The sequence below is a fragment of the Taudactylus pleione genome, unplaced genomic scaffold (genome assembly GCF_031769625.1).
Source record: "Taudactylus pleione unplaced genomic scaffold, aTauple2 ptg000040l, whole genome shotgun sequence".
In the NCBI taxonomy this organism is placed as follows: Eukaryota; Metazoa; Chordata; class Amphibia; order Anura; family Myobatrachidae; genus Taudactylus; species Taudactylus pleione.
In genome coordinates this window covers 19,859,072-19,873,216 of record NW_028284442.1, presented here as the reverse complement: position 1 = coordinate 19,873,216, position 14,145 = coordinate 19,859,072, and the positions used below count along the sequence as shown (strand labels likewise).

At 42.0% G+C, this 14,145-nt stretch overlaps 1 protein-coding gene across 1 annotated transcript in view; it reads left to right on the top strand.

The window, feature by feature from the left end:
• FGD6 (FYVE, RhoGEF and PH domain containing 6) overlaps positions 1–14,145 on the top strand; it is a 159,189-nt gene that overhangs the window by 48,318 nt on the left and 96,726 nt on the right. Inside the window, exon 2 of the mRNA XM_088454574.1 lies at positions 11,754–13,875. Coding sequence (XP_088310700.1) covers positions 11,754–13,875 — 2,122 coding nt within the window. The remainder of the gene's footprint in view (positions 1–11,753; positions 13,876–14,145) is intronic.

Below are 14,145 nucleotides of genomic sequence, written 5' to 3'. Positions count from 1 at the left end.
CCAGCCCTCCTTGGAGACCCCAGAATCAGACCCCGCCACTTACCTTTGCGGATGCTGACCCGTGGCATCCTCCGGCTCCCACGCTGTTCTGCGACGGCTCTGTCTTCTTTGGCGGGTCTTACTGACTTCTCCTCTCCTCGTCGGAGCCTGCAATCTCTCTGCTCTAGCAGGTCCGGTGTCCCACATGGTCCGGCTGCCGCTCTCCGGGGAAGATGGGCGCAGCCAACTTGAACAGGATCATGTGACACCACTTTCACCAATGGAACAGCCTCTTCTCAGCCCTCAGCCAATCTGGGTTCTACAGCTCCTATAAAGGGACTTCTCGCAACATTATTAAGTTTCCAGTGCAACAGGACTAATAGCCTTGTCAGTGAGCTTCCTTACTGTGCTCCTCAGAGTGATTTCTCTGTACCGTCTGTATGTTGTCTCTGTGAGACTCAGTCCGTCATCCGGCACCAGCCCGGAGTCCAGTTACTCTCCGGTAACATCCCAAAATCCAATTCGTCCTCCGGTACCAGCCCAGAGTTCATTAATCCTCCAGGACCAACCCGGAGTCCAGTTGCTCTCCAGTGCTAACTTGGAGTCCAGTTACTCTCTGGTACCATCCCGGAATCCAGTTCATCCTCCGGTACCAGCCCGGAGTCCAGTTATCCTCCAGGACCAACCCGGAGTCCAGTTGCTCTCCAATGCTAACTTGGAGTTCAGTTAGTCTCCGGTACCAGCCCGGAGTATTGTCGTCCTCCAGTATCTACTTGAAGTCCAGTTCATCCATTATTCCTCCAGTACATGACTATAGTATCGCAGCCAACCAGCTAGTGCTACATCCTCTCTTCAGATTGTATCCTGTAACTGTACTCTATGCGCAGGAACTTCATTAAACCCAGTAGTGCAGCTGACCCTAACAATCCAGACCCAAGACCCAGCCCGGAAACACAGCCACAAATCCCTACGCCTGTGACAGTTTGCACTGGCCCGATGGACTCCGCCAGCAGTCAGGGATCTGGAATAGACTCCTCTCAAGATGTTTTATCTCGTCTGGAAAGACAAGAGTCTTCTCAGTTACAGCTGATTCAATTTATCCAGGATATGTCCACCCACTTGGACAGTATTCAGGCTCTGCTGTCCAATACTGCTCCAGTCAACTCTCAAGCTGCATCCTCTCCTATGTCGGTTCCTTCCCCAGCACTATCTATTGCTCATCTCCAACTCTCACCTCCAAGTAAATTTGACGGCAATCCCAAGCTATGCAGGGGGTTTCCTGAACCAGTGCAAAATTCATTTTGAGTTGCAAGCCGCAAATTTCCCCACAGCCAGAACCCGATTAGCCTACATTATTTCCCTGCTCTCTGGACAAGCACTCGATTGTGCTTCGCCAATTTGGGAAAAGTCGGATCCTATACTCTCTAATTATTCCGAATTCATCTCTACATTTCGCAGAATCTTTGATGAACCAGGAGAGAACTCTTCCGCTTCATCCTAAGTCTTCGTCAGGGCAGCAAAACTGTTGGCCAATATGTTATCCAATTCTGAACCTTGGCTTCAGAACTTAATTGGAACGAGGATGCCTTCATTGCAGCCTTCTGGAGCGGACTCTCGGACAAACTCAAGGAAGACCTAGCATCTTGCGATCTGCCAATCAAACTGGATGATTTGATCTCCCTCTGCAATGAAGTGGACCTACGTCATAGGGAGCGTGCTCTTGAGAGAGGCAGGTTTGACCGTGGGAGAACACGCCCAGCTCCACGTTTACCTTCTCCTCCTATGGGTGGAGAAGGTTTCACTTCTCCTCCTATGCACGTCAATCGCTCCCGTCTGACTGCCAAAGAGCGGCAATAAGACGCAAAGAAAATATTTGCATGTATTGTGGGTGGCCCAACATCTAGTCAGATCCTGCCCCATCCATCCGGGAAACGCCTACTCCTAACTTATGACAGAGTGTTTAAGTTAGGAGTTGCCATTGATTCACCTAGGAAATCTGAATCTACTATCCGTGCTCGGTTAGAACTCTCCCAAGGCCCCAAAGATGTACTAGCTCTTTTGGATTCAGGTGCTGCGGAAAATTTTGTGACTGCAGACTTTGTTCATAAACATCAAATTCCCATTGAAATACTGTCTCAAATCATTACTTTAACCGCCATCGATGGTAGTCACATTTCAAGTGGAATAATAATTCACCGTACTATGCCACTTAAACTCGTTATTGGGTTCTCCACTCTGAGAAATTATCCTTCCTAGTGATTTCTAAAGCCTCTCATACTTTTGATCCGTGGCCTACCCTGGCTACAAAGAAATTCTCCACAAATCGATTGGTCAACCGTGCAGATAACTTCCTGGAGTCCCTTTTGTTTCAAGAACTGCCTTCATCGGGTAGCCCCCGTGTTGTCCTCAGCTATTCAACCACCTGAAGATCTGCCTGAACCTTATTTGGATTACCAAAATGTATCAGTAAACAAAAGGTCGATACCTTGCCTCCTCATCTTGATTGGTATTGTCCCATTGACCTGATCCCAGGGAAAACTCCTCACAAAGTACGTACATATCCATTATCTTTACCCGAGACATGTCGGAATACATTAAAGAAAATTTGAACAAAGGGTTTATACGACCTTCTACATCCCCAGCTGGAGCTGGGTTTTTCTTCACAAAGAAAAAAGATGGTGGCCCACCCATGTATAGATGATAGAGGCCTTAATGATATGACAATTAAGAATCATTATCCCCTTCCTCTGATAACCAAATTGTTTGATAGAGTCAAAGGAGCTTCCATTTTCACCAAACTTAATTTAAGGGGAGCTTATAATTTGATCCGTATACGACTTGAAGATGAATGGAAGACGGCCTTCAACACCAGGGATAGGCATTACGAGTACCTTGTCATGCCCTTCGGACTCTGCAATGCCCCAGCTGTATTTAAATTTTTTGTAAACAACATTTTTCTGGATCTTCTTTACAGAAGTGTGGTGGTTTACTTGGATAACATTTTAATTTTTTCTCAAGATCTGGACAGTCATCGGTCCCTAGTAAAAGAAGTCCTTCTGAGATTGCGCTCCAATCAGCTTTTTTGTAAACTGGAAAAATGTCTTTTTGAGGTTCCTAGTATTCCGTTTCTAGGGTACATAATCTCCGGAACTGGTCTTCAAATGGATCCGCTAAAGCTACAAGCCATTCTTGATTGGTCTCTCCCCACTACTTTGAAATCTATCCAGCGGTTCTTGGGGTTTGCCAATTATTAGCGCAAGTTCCTCAAAGGATTTTCCATGCTGGTAGCACCCATTACTGCTGTTACCTGCAAAGGAGCAGACCCTACCAAAAAAACATTAAAAAAGAGAGGGGCATTAAAAAACAAAGATAAAACATCTTTTTTAATGTTTTTTTAATGTTCCTCTGCTGCTCACTATTTATATCGTATTTTAGATTTTTATATATATATTTTCTTTTCTTTTTTGCATATCCTCGCATATTGCACCTTATTCGGGACTTTTACTATTGCGTTCCTGGATTTGGAACGCAATGCTGGATGGGCGGTCTCCATCTGTAAACTTCCTGTCACAAGCCGCGAACCGGAAGTGCGTCATGACGCCGGAACTATGTACAATGCGTGTCAATGACGACTTCCGGTTCAAATGAGAGGCAGGATATGCGGAAGACATCACTTGTGTTACTCCTGGGGAAGGAGTGGCTTATGGAAACTGCGGGAATCAACATCGTCATGTGGCCCATTGAGAAGGGTATTTAAGCCCTGTCAGGTTGTGTGATCACCACGCTTCTGATGAAGCGTGGTGTGTTAAGCGAGTGAAATGTGTTAAGCGGGTGAAGGTTAAGGGAGAGGACTTTTTGGACTGGTGACCAGGTGAACTGAGCGGAAATTCGGGTTGGTGTCCGGGACCCCCGGTTTTGGCCATTTTACATCTTTTTGTCCCTGGTATCCGGGTCCAGTATATCTCCCAAGTGGTTTATGCACCCTGTGTGGTGTTATATGCTTTATGATTTTATTCTTATGTGAGTGTGATGATTTATTAAAATATTTTTTGTGCATCATACGTTATTGCACTATGTTCTCCTTTTCTTTTTGTGAGGAATATTGAGGATAAAGGCTCTTGGTGTTTCCTATTGAGAAATTGGGGAGGAAAAGAACAATTGTGGATAAAGAGTTGAAAGAATCATCTGGTGGACTTACCTTTCATTTTATGTAAGAAATTGATCCCTTTTAATATATGGAATTGTGACTGCGCCGGAGTGGGACTCTTATATATATTTCAACTTCAACCACTAGCCATTCCGTTGCAACCATGGACGCACCTGTCAATTGATTTCATCACTGACCTTCCTCCATCCCGGGGTCATAATATGATTTGGGTTATCGTGGACAGGTTTTCTAAGATGGCCCATTTTCTACCTCTTTCTGGACAACCTTCCGCACCACTACATGCTCAACTCTTCATTCAAGAGATCTTTAGATTAAAATGGATTACCTCAAGAAATCATTTCTGACAGAGGGGTGCAGTTTGTGGCAAAGTACTGGAGAGCTCTCTGTTCAGCCCTTCAGGTGAAGCTGAAATATTCTTCTGCATAAAATCCCCAAACCAATAGGCAAACCGAAAGGGTCAACCAAGATTTAGAACTTTTTTTCCGCTCCTTCATCTCCTCTTCTCCAGATGACTGGATTGAGCTCCTACCCTGGGCTGAATTCGCTCAAAACAATCATTATCATACTTCCCCGAATTCTACTCCTTTTCTCACTGTGTTTGACCATCATCCTCGGATTCCAGAATTTCCTTTACTTCCAGTGCTAGATGTGCCCGCTGCCAAGATATCTCTTCAGTAGTTCTCTGACATCTGGAAAAGGGTTCATACTGCTCTAACCAAATCTTCAGCCCGATACAAGAAGTTTGCTGATCGTAAAAGACGGGCTGTCCCAAGTTTTTAACCTGGAGATATGGTTTGGTTCTCTACTCGAAATCTCAGACTCCGATTTTCCCTCGATGAAACAAGCTCCATGCTACATTGGTCCATTTCTGATAAGCAGAGTGTTAAATCCAGTAGCCTACAAGTTGAAACTGCCTCCATTTCTTTGCATTCCTAATTCTTTTCATATCTCCCTTTTAAAACCACTGATTCTAAACAGACTCCAGAAGGTTGTTCCCAAAACTCCTAGTGTTCAAACTCAACGAGGAGAAGCATTCGAAATTGAAAGAATCCTAGACTCCTCTATGTCAAAGGCTTTATTGTGCATTGGACAGTCGTATAAAGATTGTCCACTATGCAAATAACTCTTTTGTAAACGTATCAAATAAGAAATGCCTCATTTTGACACCAGGTAATGGGTTTGACGTACAATGGGCCAGGATGGAATGAGTTTTATTGTACATGGGGCCACAAGTGAATGGCTTGAAGGCATACTGGCACACCAATTGATATTTTTTTTGTCACCAGGCATTGGGCTCTCTCTTATATACGTACTAGTCAGTTGATTATAAGCACTGAGTTGTATACTACTTACATTACGATGCTATGAGTTTTGTATGTTTATCTCCAGGTTATGAACTTTGTACTGTATTTTACTCTCTATGCTATGAATTGTTGAAAACTAAGTACCTGGCATGACCTTGTATTGTACATAAGCCAGCAGAGGGGCTTGTATTGTACAATTGTTGAGGGCTTTTGGGGAACCTTGTACTGGTGTATTGTGTTAGTTCACTTGTGTGTGTGCGGATTTTTTGCCATTGGGCAATACCTTGTTCCATCCTTCATTACCTGCAACAGGGTATCTTGCGATATAGTCCGTTTGGACGTGCAGCACGGCCGACTGGACGATGTCGCAAGCATCTGCGGGAGCGCACATATTGGCCGCAAACACTGAGCGATGCAGCCAATGTCGTTCCGATTCGTCCGGAAACGACATATCGTGCCAACATTGCTCCATTGTGTACCTGGCATTAGGGAGGCATTCAATTAGCCGCCATAACCTGTTTATATGGGTTAATGCAGGTAAATTTAGCCTAACGTGGCCGAGCATAGATACAGTCAGGTGCATAAATATTGGGACATTGACAGAATTTTCATATTTTGGCCTCTATTCACCACCACAATGGCTTTGAAATGAAACAAACAAGATGTGCTTTAACTGCAGACTTTCAGATTTAATTTGAGGGAAATTACATCCAAATCAGGTGAACGGTGTAGGAATTACAACGGTTTCTATATGTGCCTCCCACTTTTTAAGGGGCCAAAAGTAAATGGACAAACTAAACAATCCTAAATCTAACTTTCACTTTTTAATACTTTGTTGCAAATCCTTTGCAGGCAATTACAGCCTGAAGTCTGGAACGCATAGACATCACCAGACACTGGGTTTCATCCCTGGTGATGCTCTGCCCGGCCTCTACTGCAAATGTCTTCAGTCCCTGCTTGTTCTTGAGGCATTTTCCCTTCAGTTTTGTCTTCATCAAGTGAAATGCATGCTCAATCGGATTCAGGTCAGGGGATTGACTTGGCCATTGCATAACATTCCACTTTTTAGCCTTAAAAAACTCTTTGGTTGCTTTTGCAGTATGCTTCGGGCCATTGTCCATCTGCACTGTGAAGCGCCGTCCAATGAGTTCTGAAGCATTTGACTGAATATGAGCATATAATATTGCCCGAAACACTTCAGAATTCATTCTGCTGCTTTTGTCAGCAGTCTCCACATCAATAAATACAAGGGAACCAGTTCCACTGGCAGCCATACATGCCCACGCCATGACACTACCACCACCATGCTTCACTGATGAGGTGGTATGTTTTGGATCATGAGCAGTTCCTTTCCTTCTCCATACTCTTCTCTTCCCATCACTTTGGTACAAGTTGATCTTTATCTCATATGTCCATAGGATGTTGTTCCAGAACTGTAATGGCTTTTTTAGATGTTGTTTGGCAAACTCTAATCTGGTCTTCCTGTTTTTGAGGCTCACCAATGGTTTACATCTTGTGGTGAACCCTCTATATTCACTATTGTGAAGTCTTCTCTTGATTGTTGTCTTTGACACATATACACCTACCTCCTGGAGAGTGTTCTTGATTTGGCTTACTGTTGTGAAGGGGTTTTTCTTCACTAGGGAAATAATTCTTTTGTCATCCACCACAGTTGTTTTCCGTGGTCTTCAGGGTCTTTTGGTGTTGCTGAGCTCTCCGGTGCGTTCTTTCTTTTTAAGAATGTTTCAAACAGTTCATTTGGCCACACCTAGTGTTTTTGCTATCTCTCTGATGGGTTTGTTTTGATTGTTCAGCCTAATGATGGCTTGCTTCACTAATAGTGACAGCTCTTTGGATCTCATATTGAGAGTCGACAGCAACTGATTCCAAATGCAAATGTCACACCTAGAATCAACTCCAGACCTTTTACCTGCTTAATTGATAATGAAATTACGATGGAATAGCCCACACCTGTCCATGAAATAGCTTTTGAGTTGATAGTCCCATTAGTTTTGGCCCCTTAAAAAATGGGAGGTACATATAGAAACCGTTGTAATTCCTACACCGTTCACCTGATTTGGATGTAATTACCTGCAGTTAAAGCACATCTTATTTGTTTAATTTCAAAGCCATTGTGGTAGTGAATAGAAGCCAAAATATGAAAACTCTGTGAATGTCCCAATATTTATGCACCTGACTGTAGCTATGCAAGTTAACCAGAGTCAACTTTCCACAGGATTTTACACCATTTTTTTCTTCGCAGCCACTTGGGGAAAATCCCTATTTTAAGGTCAAAATGTCAAAACTTGATTCAGAACCCCTGGGACACCCCCCTGATTATTAATTAGGCACTTAGACATTTTTTATTCACTTTATTTGACCAATAATGACATGTAATGTTGGGGTGAAATTCTGCAGAATGCAGAATAATGGGTCAAAAGATGTGAGACAGGTATATGGGAGTGCTGTATGGATGGGAATGTTTTGGGGTACAAGTGGATTTACCCATTTTCCCCCACACTTAACTCGGGTATTACCAGCCAGAATTACCGTGCAACCGCAGGGATAAGCCTTTTCCAATTGAATTGAGTGTTAATTGGGAGTACGCTTACACGTAATAATTAATATTACAGTGCAATAAGCGCGTTAAGTCAAGCCAGTATAAACAAAGCTTTTATTGAATCTTGAAAAGTTAGTAGAATTGTGACAATGATTACTTCTCATACTAGTGTTTGAGTCATGCTGCATATCTGGGCCTAGTACATACATGACTACCCTCCCGGAAATCTCGGAAGGCTCCCGATTTTTATACATGAGAGAAATATAAAAGTTTCCTGGCTTGCTGCAATATTTTACCATATATTCTCACAAAACACTGTTACTGGAATATGACAGCAATTGTTAACTAGCATGTATGGGCATGTATTGGTGCAATTGTCTAGGCACTTGAATAATGTAAAATAATCAAAGTGTGTTGCAATGCTCTATTCTTCTTTTAGCAGTAATCCTAAGAAGCAAGTGTTTATTATCATTGTTGGGAATCACACAATGTCACAGGAATGGACTACACGCTAATGTGCTTTTTATATTGATTAAATGGCCAAATTGCTAGTCTACTTATAAACTGAGCGTGCACTGCTGAACGCAGATTCCCCATGTTCGGGAAATCGCAGGCCCCATTTTGCGAGTGTGCAGAATGGGTCCTGCTAACACGCTCGCAGACTGGCAGCAGACTGTCAGTGATTGACAGTCCACTGCCGTTTGTGGGCGGCAAAGGGCGGCGATGCCCTCCGTTTTCTGAAACAGAGGCTTGTCGCCGCCGTTGCGGGGGAGGGAAGAAGTAAGGATCTCTGTTGGCTGACGGAGATTTCCTGGTCTCTTCCTCTAAACTGTGGCGGCCGGCTGCGGGACCCCATGAGTCACTGTAGCCGGCCGATGTTACGCAGATTATCCGATGCTGCATTGGACAACGCAGCTCGGATAAGTAATGCACAGGGGGCGTGATGCTTCCTGCTCCATTACCATATCTGCAAGGATCGCAATTGCAAAGCTGCCTGCGTGCATACATCATATATCTGTAGCCTGCGTGCAGCTTTGCAATTACGATCCTTGCAGAATCAGGCCCTGAATACGTAAAACTGCGCAATATATTCTATAATCCCTGTCACATAGGTATGTAAATTGGGATGTGGTTTAATCCCGGCTGTCGGAATGCCGGCGCTCAGAATGCCAGTGCCAGAATCCCGACTGCCGGCATCTCAACGGTAAGTATTGGGGTTAGTGGGGAGGTTTAGGAGTCAGGGTTATGCACTAAAGGGAGGGCTAAGGTTTGGCTGCAGGGAGGGAGCAGTATGGGTAGGGTTAGGATACTTACTGATAGGTGTCGGTATCCTACCCCTGTCAGGATGTCGGCGTCAGGATTCTGACTGCCAGGATTCCGAGCGCTAGCATCCCATACCCAACCCTGTAAGTTACTGTGTGGAATCTCTGCAGTAAAGTTGTATTTTGTATGCTGCACCACACTTATATCAAAATTATAATGTGCATCACATTACAGACAGTCCTTTTTCCTTGATACACATAAGGGGAGATGAAAGAGGAGAAGTTACCCAAAGCAACCCATCAGCTGCTAATTGTCATTTATCTAGAGCAGTAAGTGAAATGACAGAAGCTGATGGGTTGCTTTGGACAACTTCTCTAGGGAATGATCTATGTACCCCATAGTCATAACATAGATATGTGTTGCTAATGAATATGCAGTGGAATTTTGCTTATTTAACTGACTTTTGATAACTGGAATGTTTAACTGATCGTCGGAACTTCTTTTTCCTACACATAACATGATTTCCGTGCTGTACATCCTAATGCCAGCTCCCGTACATCCTTTTGGTACAAATGGCAAACTATGAAATTATTAATAATTCAGGCTGGTTACTCATAGTACTTGATATTTTGCCTGCTTTAGCTTAGAATAATTGCCTATAGCAGTATGATGCAAAGCCTGCACAGGAAGACCAGCTAGCTATTTTTACTGCAGTCACTTGTAGGATACTTTGACTCACATCCTTCCACATATCCGCCTACTGTTAAGGATTTGTAACTTTTTTCTACTCACAAACTTCATCAAGATGTATAGTTCTTTTGAAGATCACTTTTTTTTATACTTTCTTTTTAACTATGGAGGGAATTTAATTAGACGTGATAATGCAAAAAGTTACCGTCGGGGAAGTTTTCCCACATCTTTGGGGGTTTTGGTTTTATATTTTTGCTTCTTTTTTCTCTGCGCGCTCGCCTATTGCAAACCATATGTAGTGGCATTCACACAAAAACTGTCTGTAAAGTAACCTGTGAAAAGTACACCTGAATTTGGGGAAATCTGTCTGTACCCCATAAATTTCCTAACAAATTTCCTAATAAAAATATTTGGGGTTCTTAAATTGTGTGAAATAGCTGTTATATGCATTTTTCTGTAGCAGAATAAAAATGATAGAAAGCGAGTTTTTTTTAGCCAAAATAAATTGTGCAGTTAAATTAAGGGTACATTAAAAAGGGTGCAAGTATATTTTTGAATAATAACAAGTGCACTTTTAAAAAAGGTTAAAAATACACCTGGTGCAGCCACCTGCAATGTTTAAAACACATTTCCCATCCATAGAGCCCCCCAAAATACCAGACCCACTACTTTGAAACCATTTTCCAACACTATTTCCCCTCCCTCAAAAAATGACATGTCATTATTGGCCACATTAAGCTAATTAAAATATACTTTTTTCCTAATTTGTCATTAGGGGGAGGGGATCAAATTGGTTCTGAAGCAAGTCTCAAAATTTTTTACCAAAAACAGAGATTTTGCTCAACTTTTAACCTGCTCTGAGATGGTGAAAATGTTTTGCCGGTTTTGAACTATGGAGTATTCGCACGTGCGAAAACTTCAACAATAGGATTCCACGAAACGTCTTTTTGTGCAAAAGCTCGAACATGTGAATTTTTTTTGCAAAACTGGCTTTTCACGGCTAATTTAATCCGCCACTATATCTGTTACATATTGTATTTGAAAACTGTAATGTATGTATAAACTAACTCTTGTGATCTGCCCATATGGCTTTCCAACCAATGCATCATTAGATGTGAACCCTCAGGGCTGTGTGAGAAGCACGATGATGATGATGAGAATCTGTTTTTTTTTCTTTCACTTTTTGTTGTTTGGGGATGAATGGGGGTATAAATGTGGAAAATACTAGGACATAAATAATATAACTATACAATCTAATGTTTTATGGTCATGTTAGTAAATCTGGTATTATCTCCATTTATAAAACATCAGCAACCAATCCGATTCCAGCTATCATTTAGCTAGTACACTTTCTAAAATGATAACTCCAATCAGATTGGTTGCGATGGGTAACACCTCCACTTTTCCTCTTTAAAAAACCTCCCCCTTAAACTCTTTCCTAAATAAGTTTATTTTTATTTTCCTTTTTATAAATATTTATATATAAATATACATGTAGCCTGATATTGGTTCGATTTAAATGTATAGGAACACGATTGGGTGTGTTGTTAAATGCATTTGGGAAATGACAGCCCCTGGCCTATGTGCAGCCATATTCTAGTTTTAATAAAGGAAGTGAGCTAGCTAAATTGCCTAAGCAGTGAATGTTCCTGATCTCATTCAACTTGTTTTCCTTTACAGTGTTTTCAACTCTGATTGTTACTAGATATCATAGGTCAGGTTATAAATTTTTTTTTAAATAATTGTCACTAATATTTTTAATTATTATTATTTTGTTTTTAACCAACAGATATTAAGAAGCCTCCAGTAGCCCCTAAACCAAAACATGTATTGGGTTTGAAACCTAGCCCACCACCCATTGCACCCAAGCCAGACATAATCCAGGCCAAAGTGGTACTAGTTTCAAAGAAATCAAAACCAACAATTGCTCCAAAGCCAAAGGTCCTTAAAGGTTCATCAGTACCTGAAGACAGGACGCATAGTTCTTTACAATCATATAGTTTAAATGAAGAAAACAAAGGCTCCTGCTCCGAAAACTTAATTTGTAACCATGAATTATCAGCCAACAATGACCGTTCTGCATATATAATTTTACCATGCTCCTGCAATTGTGACTGTGGGAACAAGCTTGGAAATGGGGAATGCTTCCATAAGACCCAAAAGGCAATAGAACAGCTGGAGAATTTAGAAAATAAGAAACTGTGTGCACAGCCAATTCCATGTGTAAGAGGCAGACGAAAGCCATGCAGTCAGCAGGCGAAACTGCCAAAAGCAAACCAAGTTATTTTGAAGGACAGCATTTTAGATAACCAGGATGTTTCAACTCAGAATGTCTTTGTCAATGGTTATACCTGCAAACAAGAAGACTCTGACAAGGACAAAAAGACAGATGGTTACAGTGCTAGTGCTGGTTCTGATGGGCCTTTCACAAAGTCTGATGGATCTTCAAATAACTCGAAAAGCTATAGCAAATCAATCAACTGCTCTGCCCAGAGTATTTCTATGTCTCAGTCAGATCCAGAAACCATGGACAATGCGAAAGAAAGCAATGGCTTATCACTTAGTCATGAACCTTTAGCTACAGAAGACAATGGTATTTCTAAACTTCTTCCACGGACTCCCCCTCCTCATAAATCCCTTCCAGTTCCGAAACCACGGAAGCTGCGTGCACAGTGCTTGGTGCGGCAAGATTGTGTGGATAGCACTGTAGAAACTAATGAGGATCATGTGTCTCCAGCTAGAAGTTTACAAACAAATATTGATCATGGACAAAATGAAGTTGATTTATCTGATAAATGTTTTCCAGCTAAACTTCCAGACCAAACGGTCCAGCTTGTTATCAATTGTATTTATGATGACAGTTGTAAAAATAGTAATGGAGATGTACAAGACAATTCAAATATTGCATTGACTTTACTTGATACAGAAAAAGAAAATGCAAGTAAATCTGTACCAGGGGAACATAGTAACTTTAAAAGGTGTAGTGCACAGTCCATGAGTTTACCCAAACAGCTGAAACTTATTTATGAACAGCAGTTGCCTTTAAAAAATGTAGCTACAGAGAAAAGTAATACTCACAGTGTACTGGCTGGAAGTTCACCAAGAGTAGCTCCAAAGAAGCCACAAAGATACAGTTTACCTGCAGCTGGCCTGCTCAAAAAGGCTGCATCAGAGGAGAAACTTTACAAGGGTGCTTCATATGGTACTGCAAGGGATGAGGGGATGTCTCCAAGACCATTGCCGTCTTCTGAAAAACCAGCATGGAAGTTGCATCATCCCATTTTACCTTTTTTCGGTAGTCCAGAATCATTAAAGACTTCAAGTAATGAACCCCCAAGTCCCATCACAAAGCCTAGGGCTAAGTCTTTATCATCTGTTGATATGCAGAGAATAGAAAATCCTGCAAATGATAGTCCTAAAAAAAACTCCTTAAAGAAGTTCCTTAACTTGAAATTGTCTGTCTGTATCATAAAAAGTGACTTTCAGAGATTTCTATCTCGAGGCAGTCTGTCAGCAGATAGTTCCACATCTGATATATTTTCTTGTACAGGACATTCCACATCTCCAACTTTAGGGAAAAAGATGAAACCAGGAAAAGAACATTCTGTTGATTCTTTTAGTCCATTATCCAAGAAAAGACAGAAAAATAAGAATGATGTCAATACTGTGAATAACCCAACTTCAGTGTCTTTAGATGAGAATTGTCTTTCAACACAGAGGCCACAGGTGGCATCTTCAATGGATCAATCCCCCACTGATATTCCAGAATATGAAAATGTTTGTCACTATGAAGAAATCCCAGAATATGAAAATTTGCCATTCACTATAGTTACAGATGTAAATGAATGTGATACTACAATTTATGAGGTGGAAGACCCAACTGAAGCTACTACTGTTCATACATGCCACAGGTAAGACTTCTACTTTCTCTTGTACTCAACTTTCTTAAGTGTCAAGTCTTAGGGGCAGGGCCGGCACTACCATTAGGCAGCTTTAGGCAGCTGCCTAAGGGCGCCGTCACTAGAGGACGCTGCTGAATCCACACAAAAAAAGAAAGGGATGCCTCTTTGAGTCCCTGCAAGCCTCCGGATCTCCCCCAGCCCCTGGCACTGCAATCTGACCTGTCAGTGCGGTAGAGTCAGCTCCCTCTCAGCAGCAGTGGTGGCAGCCATTTTTCTCTC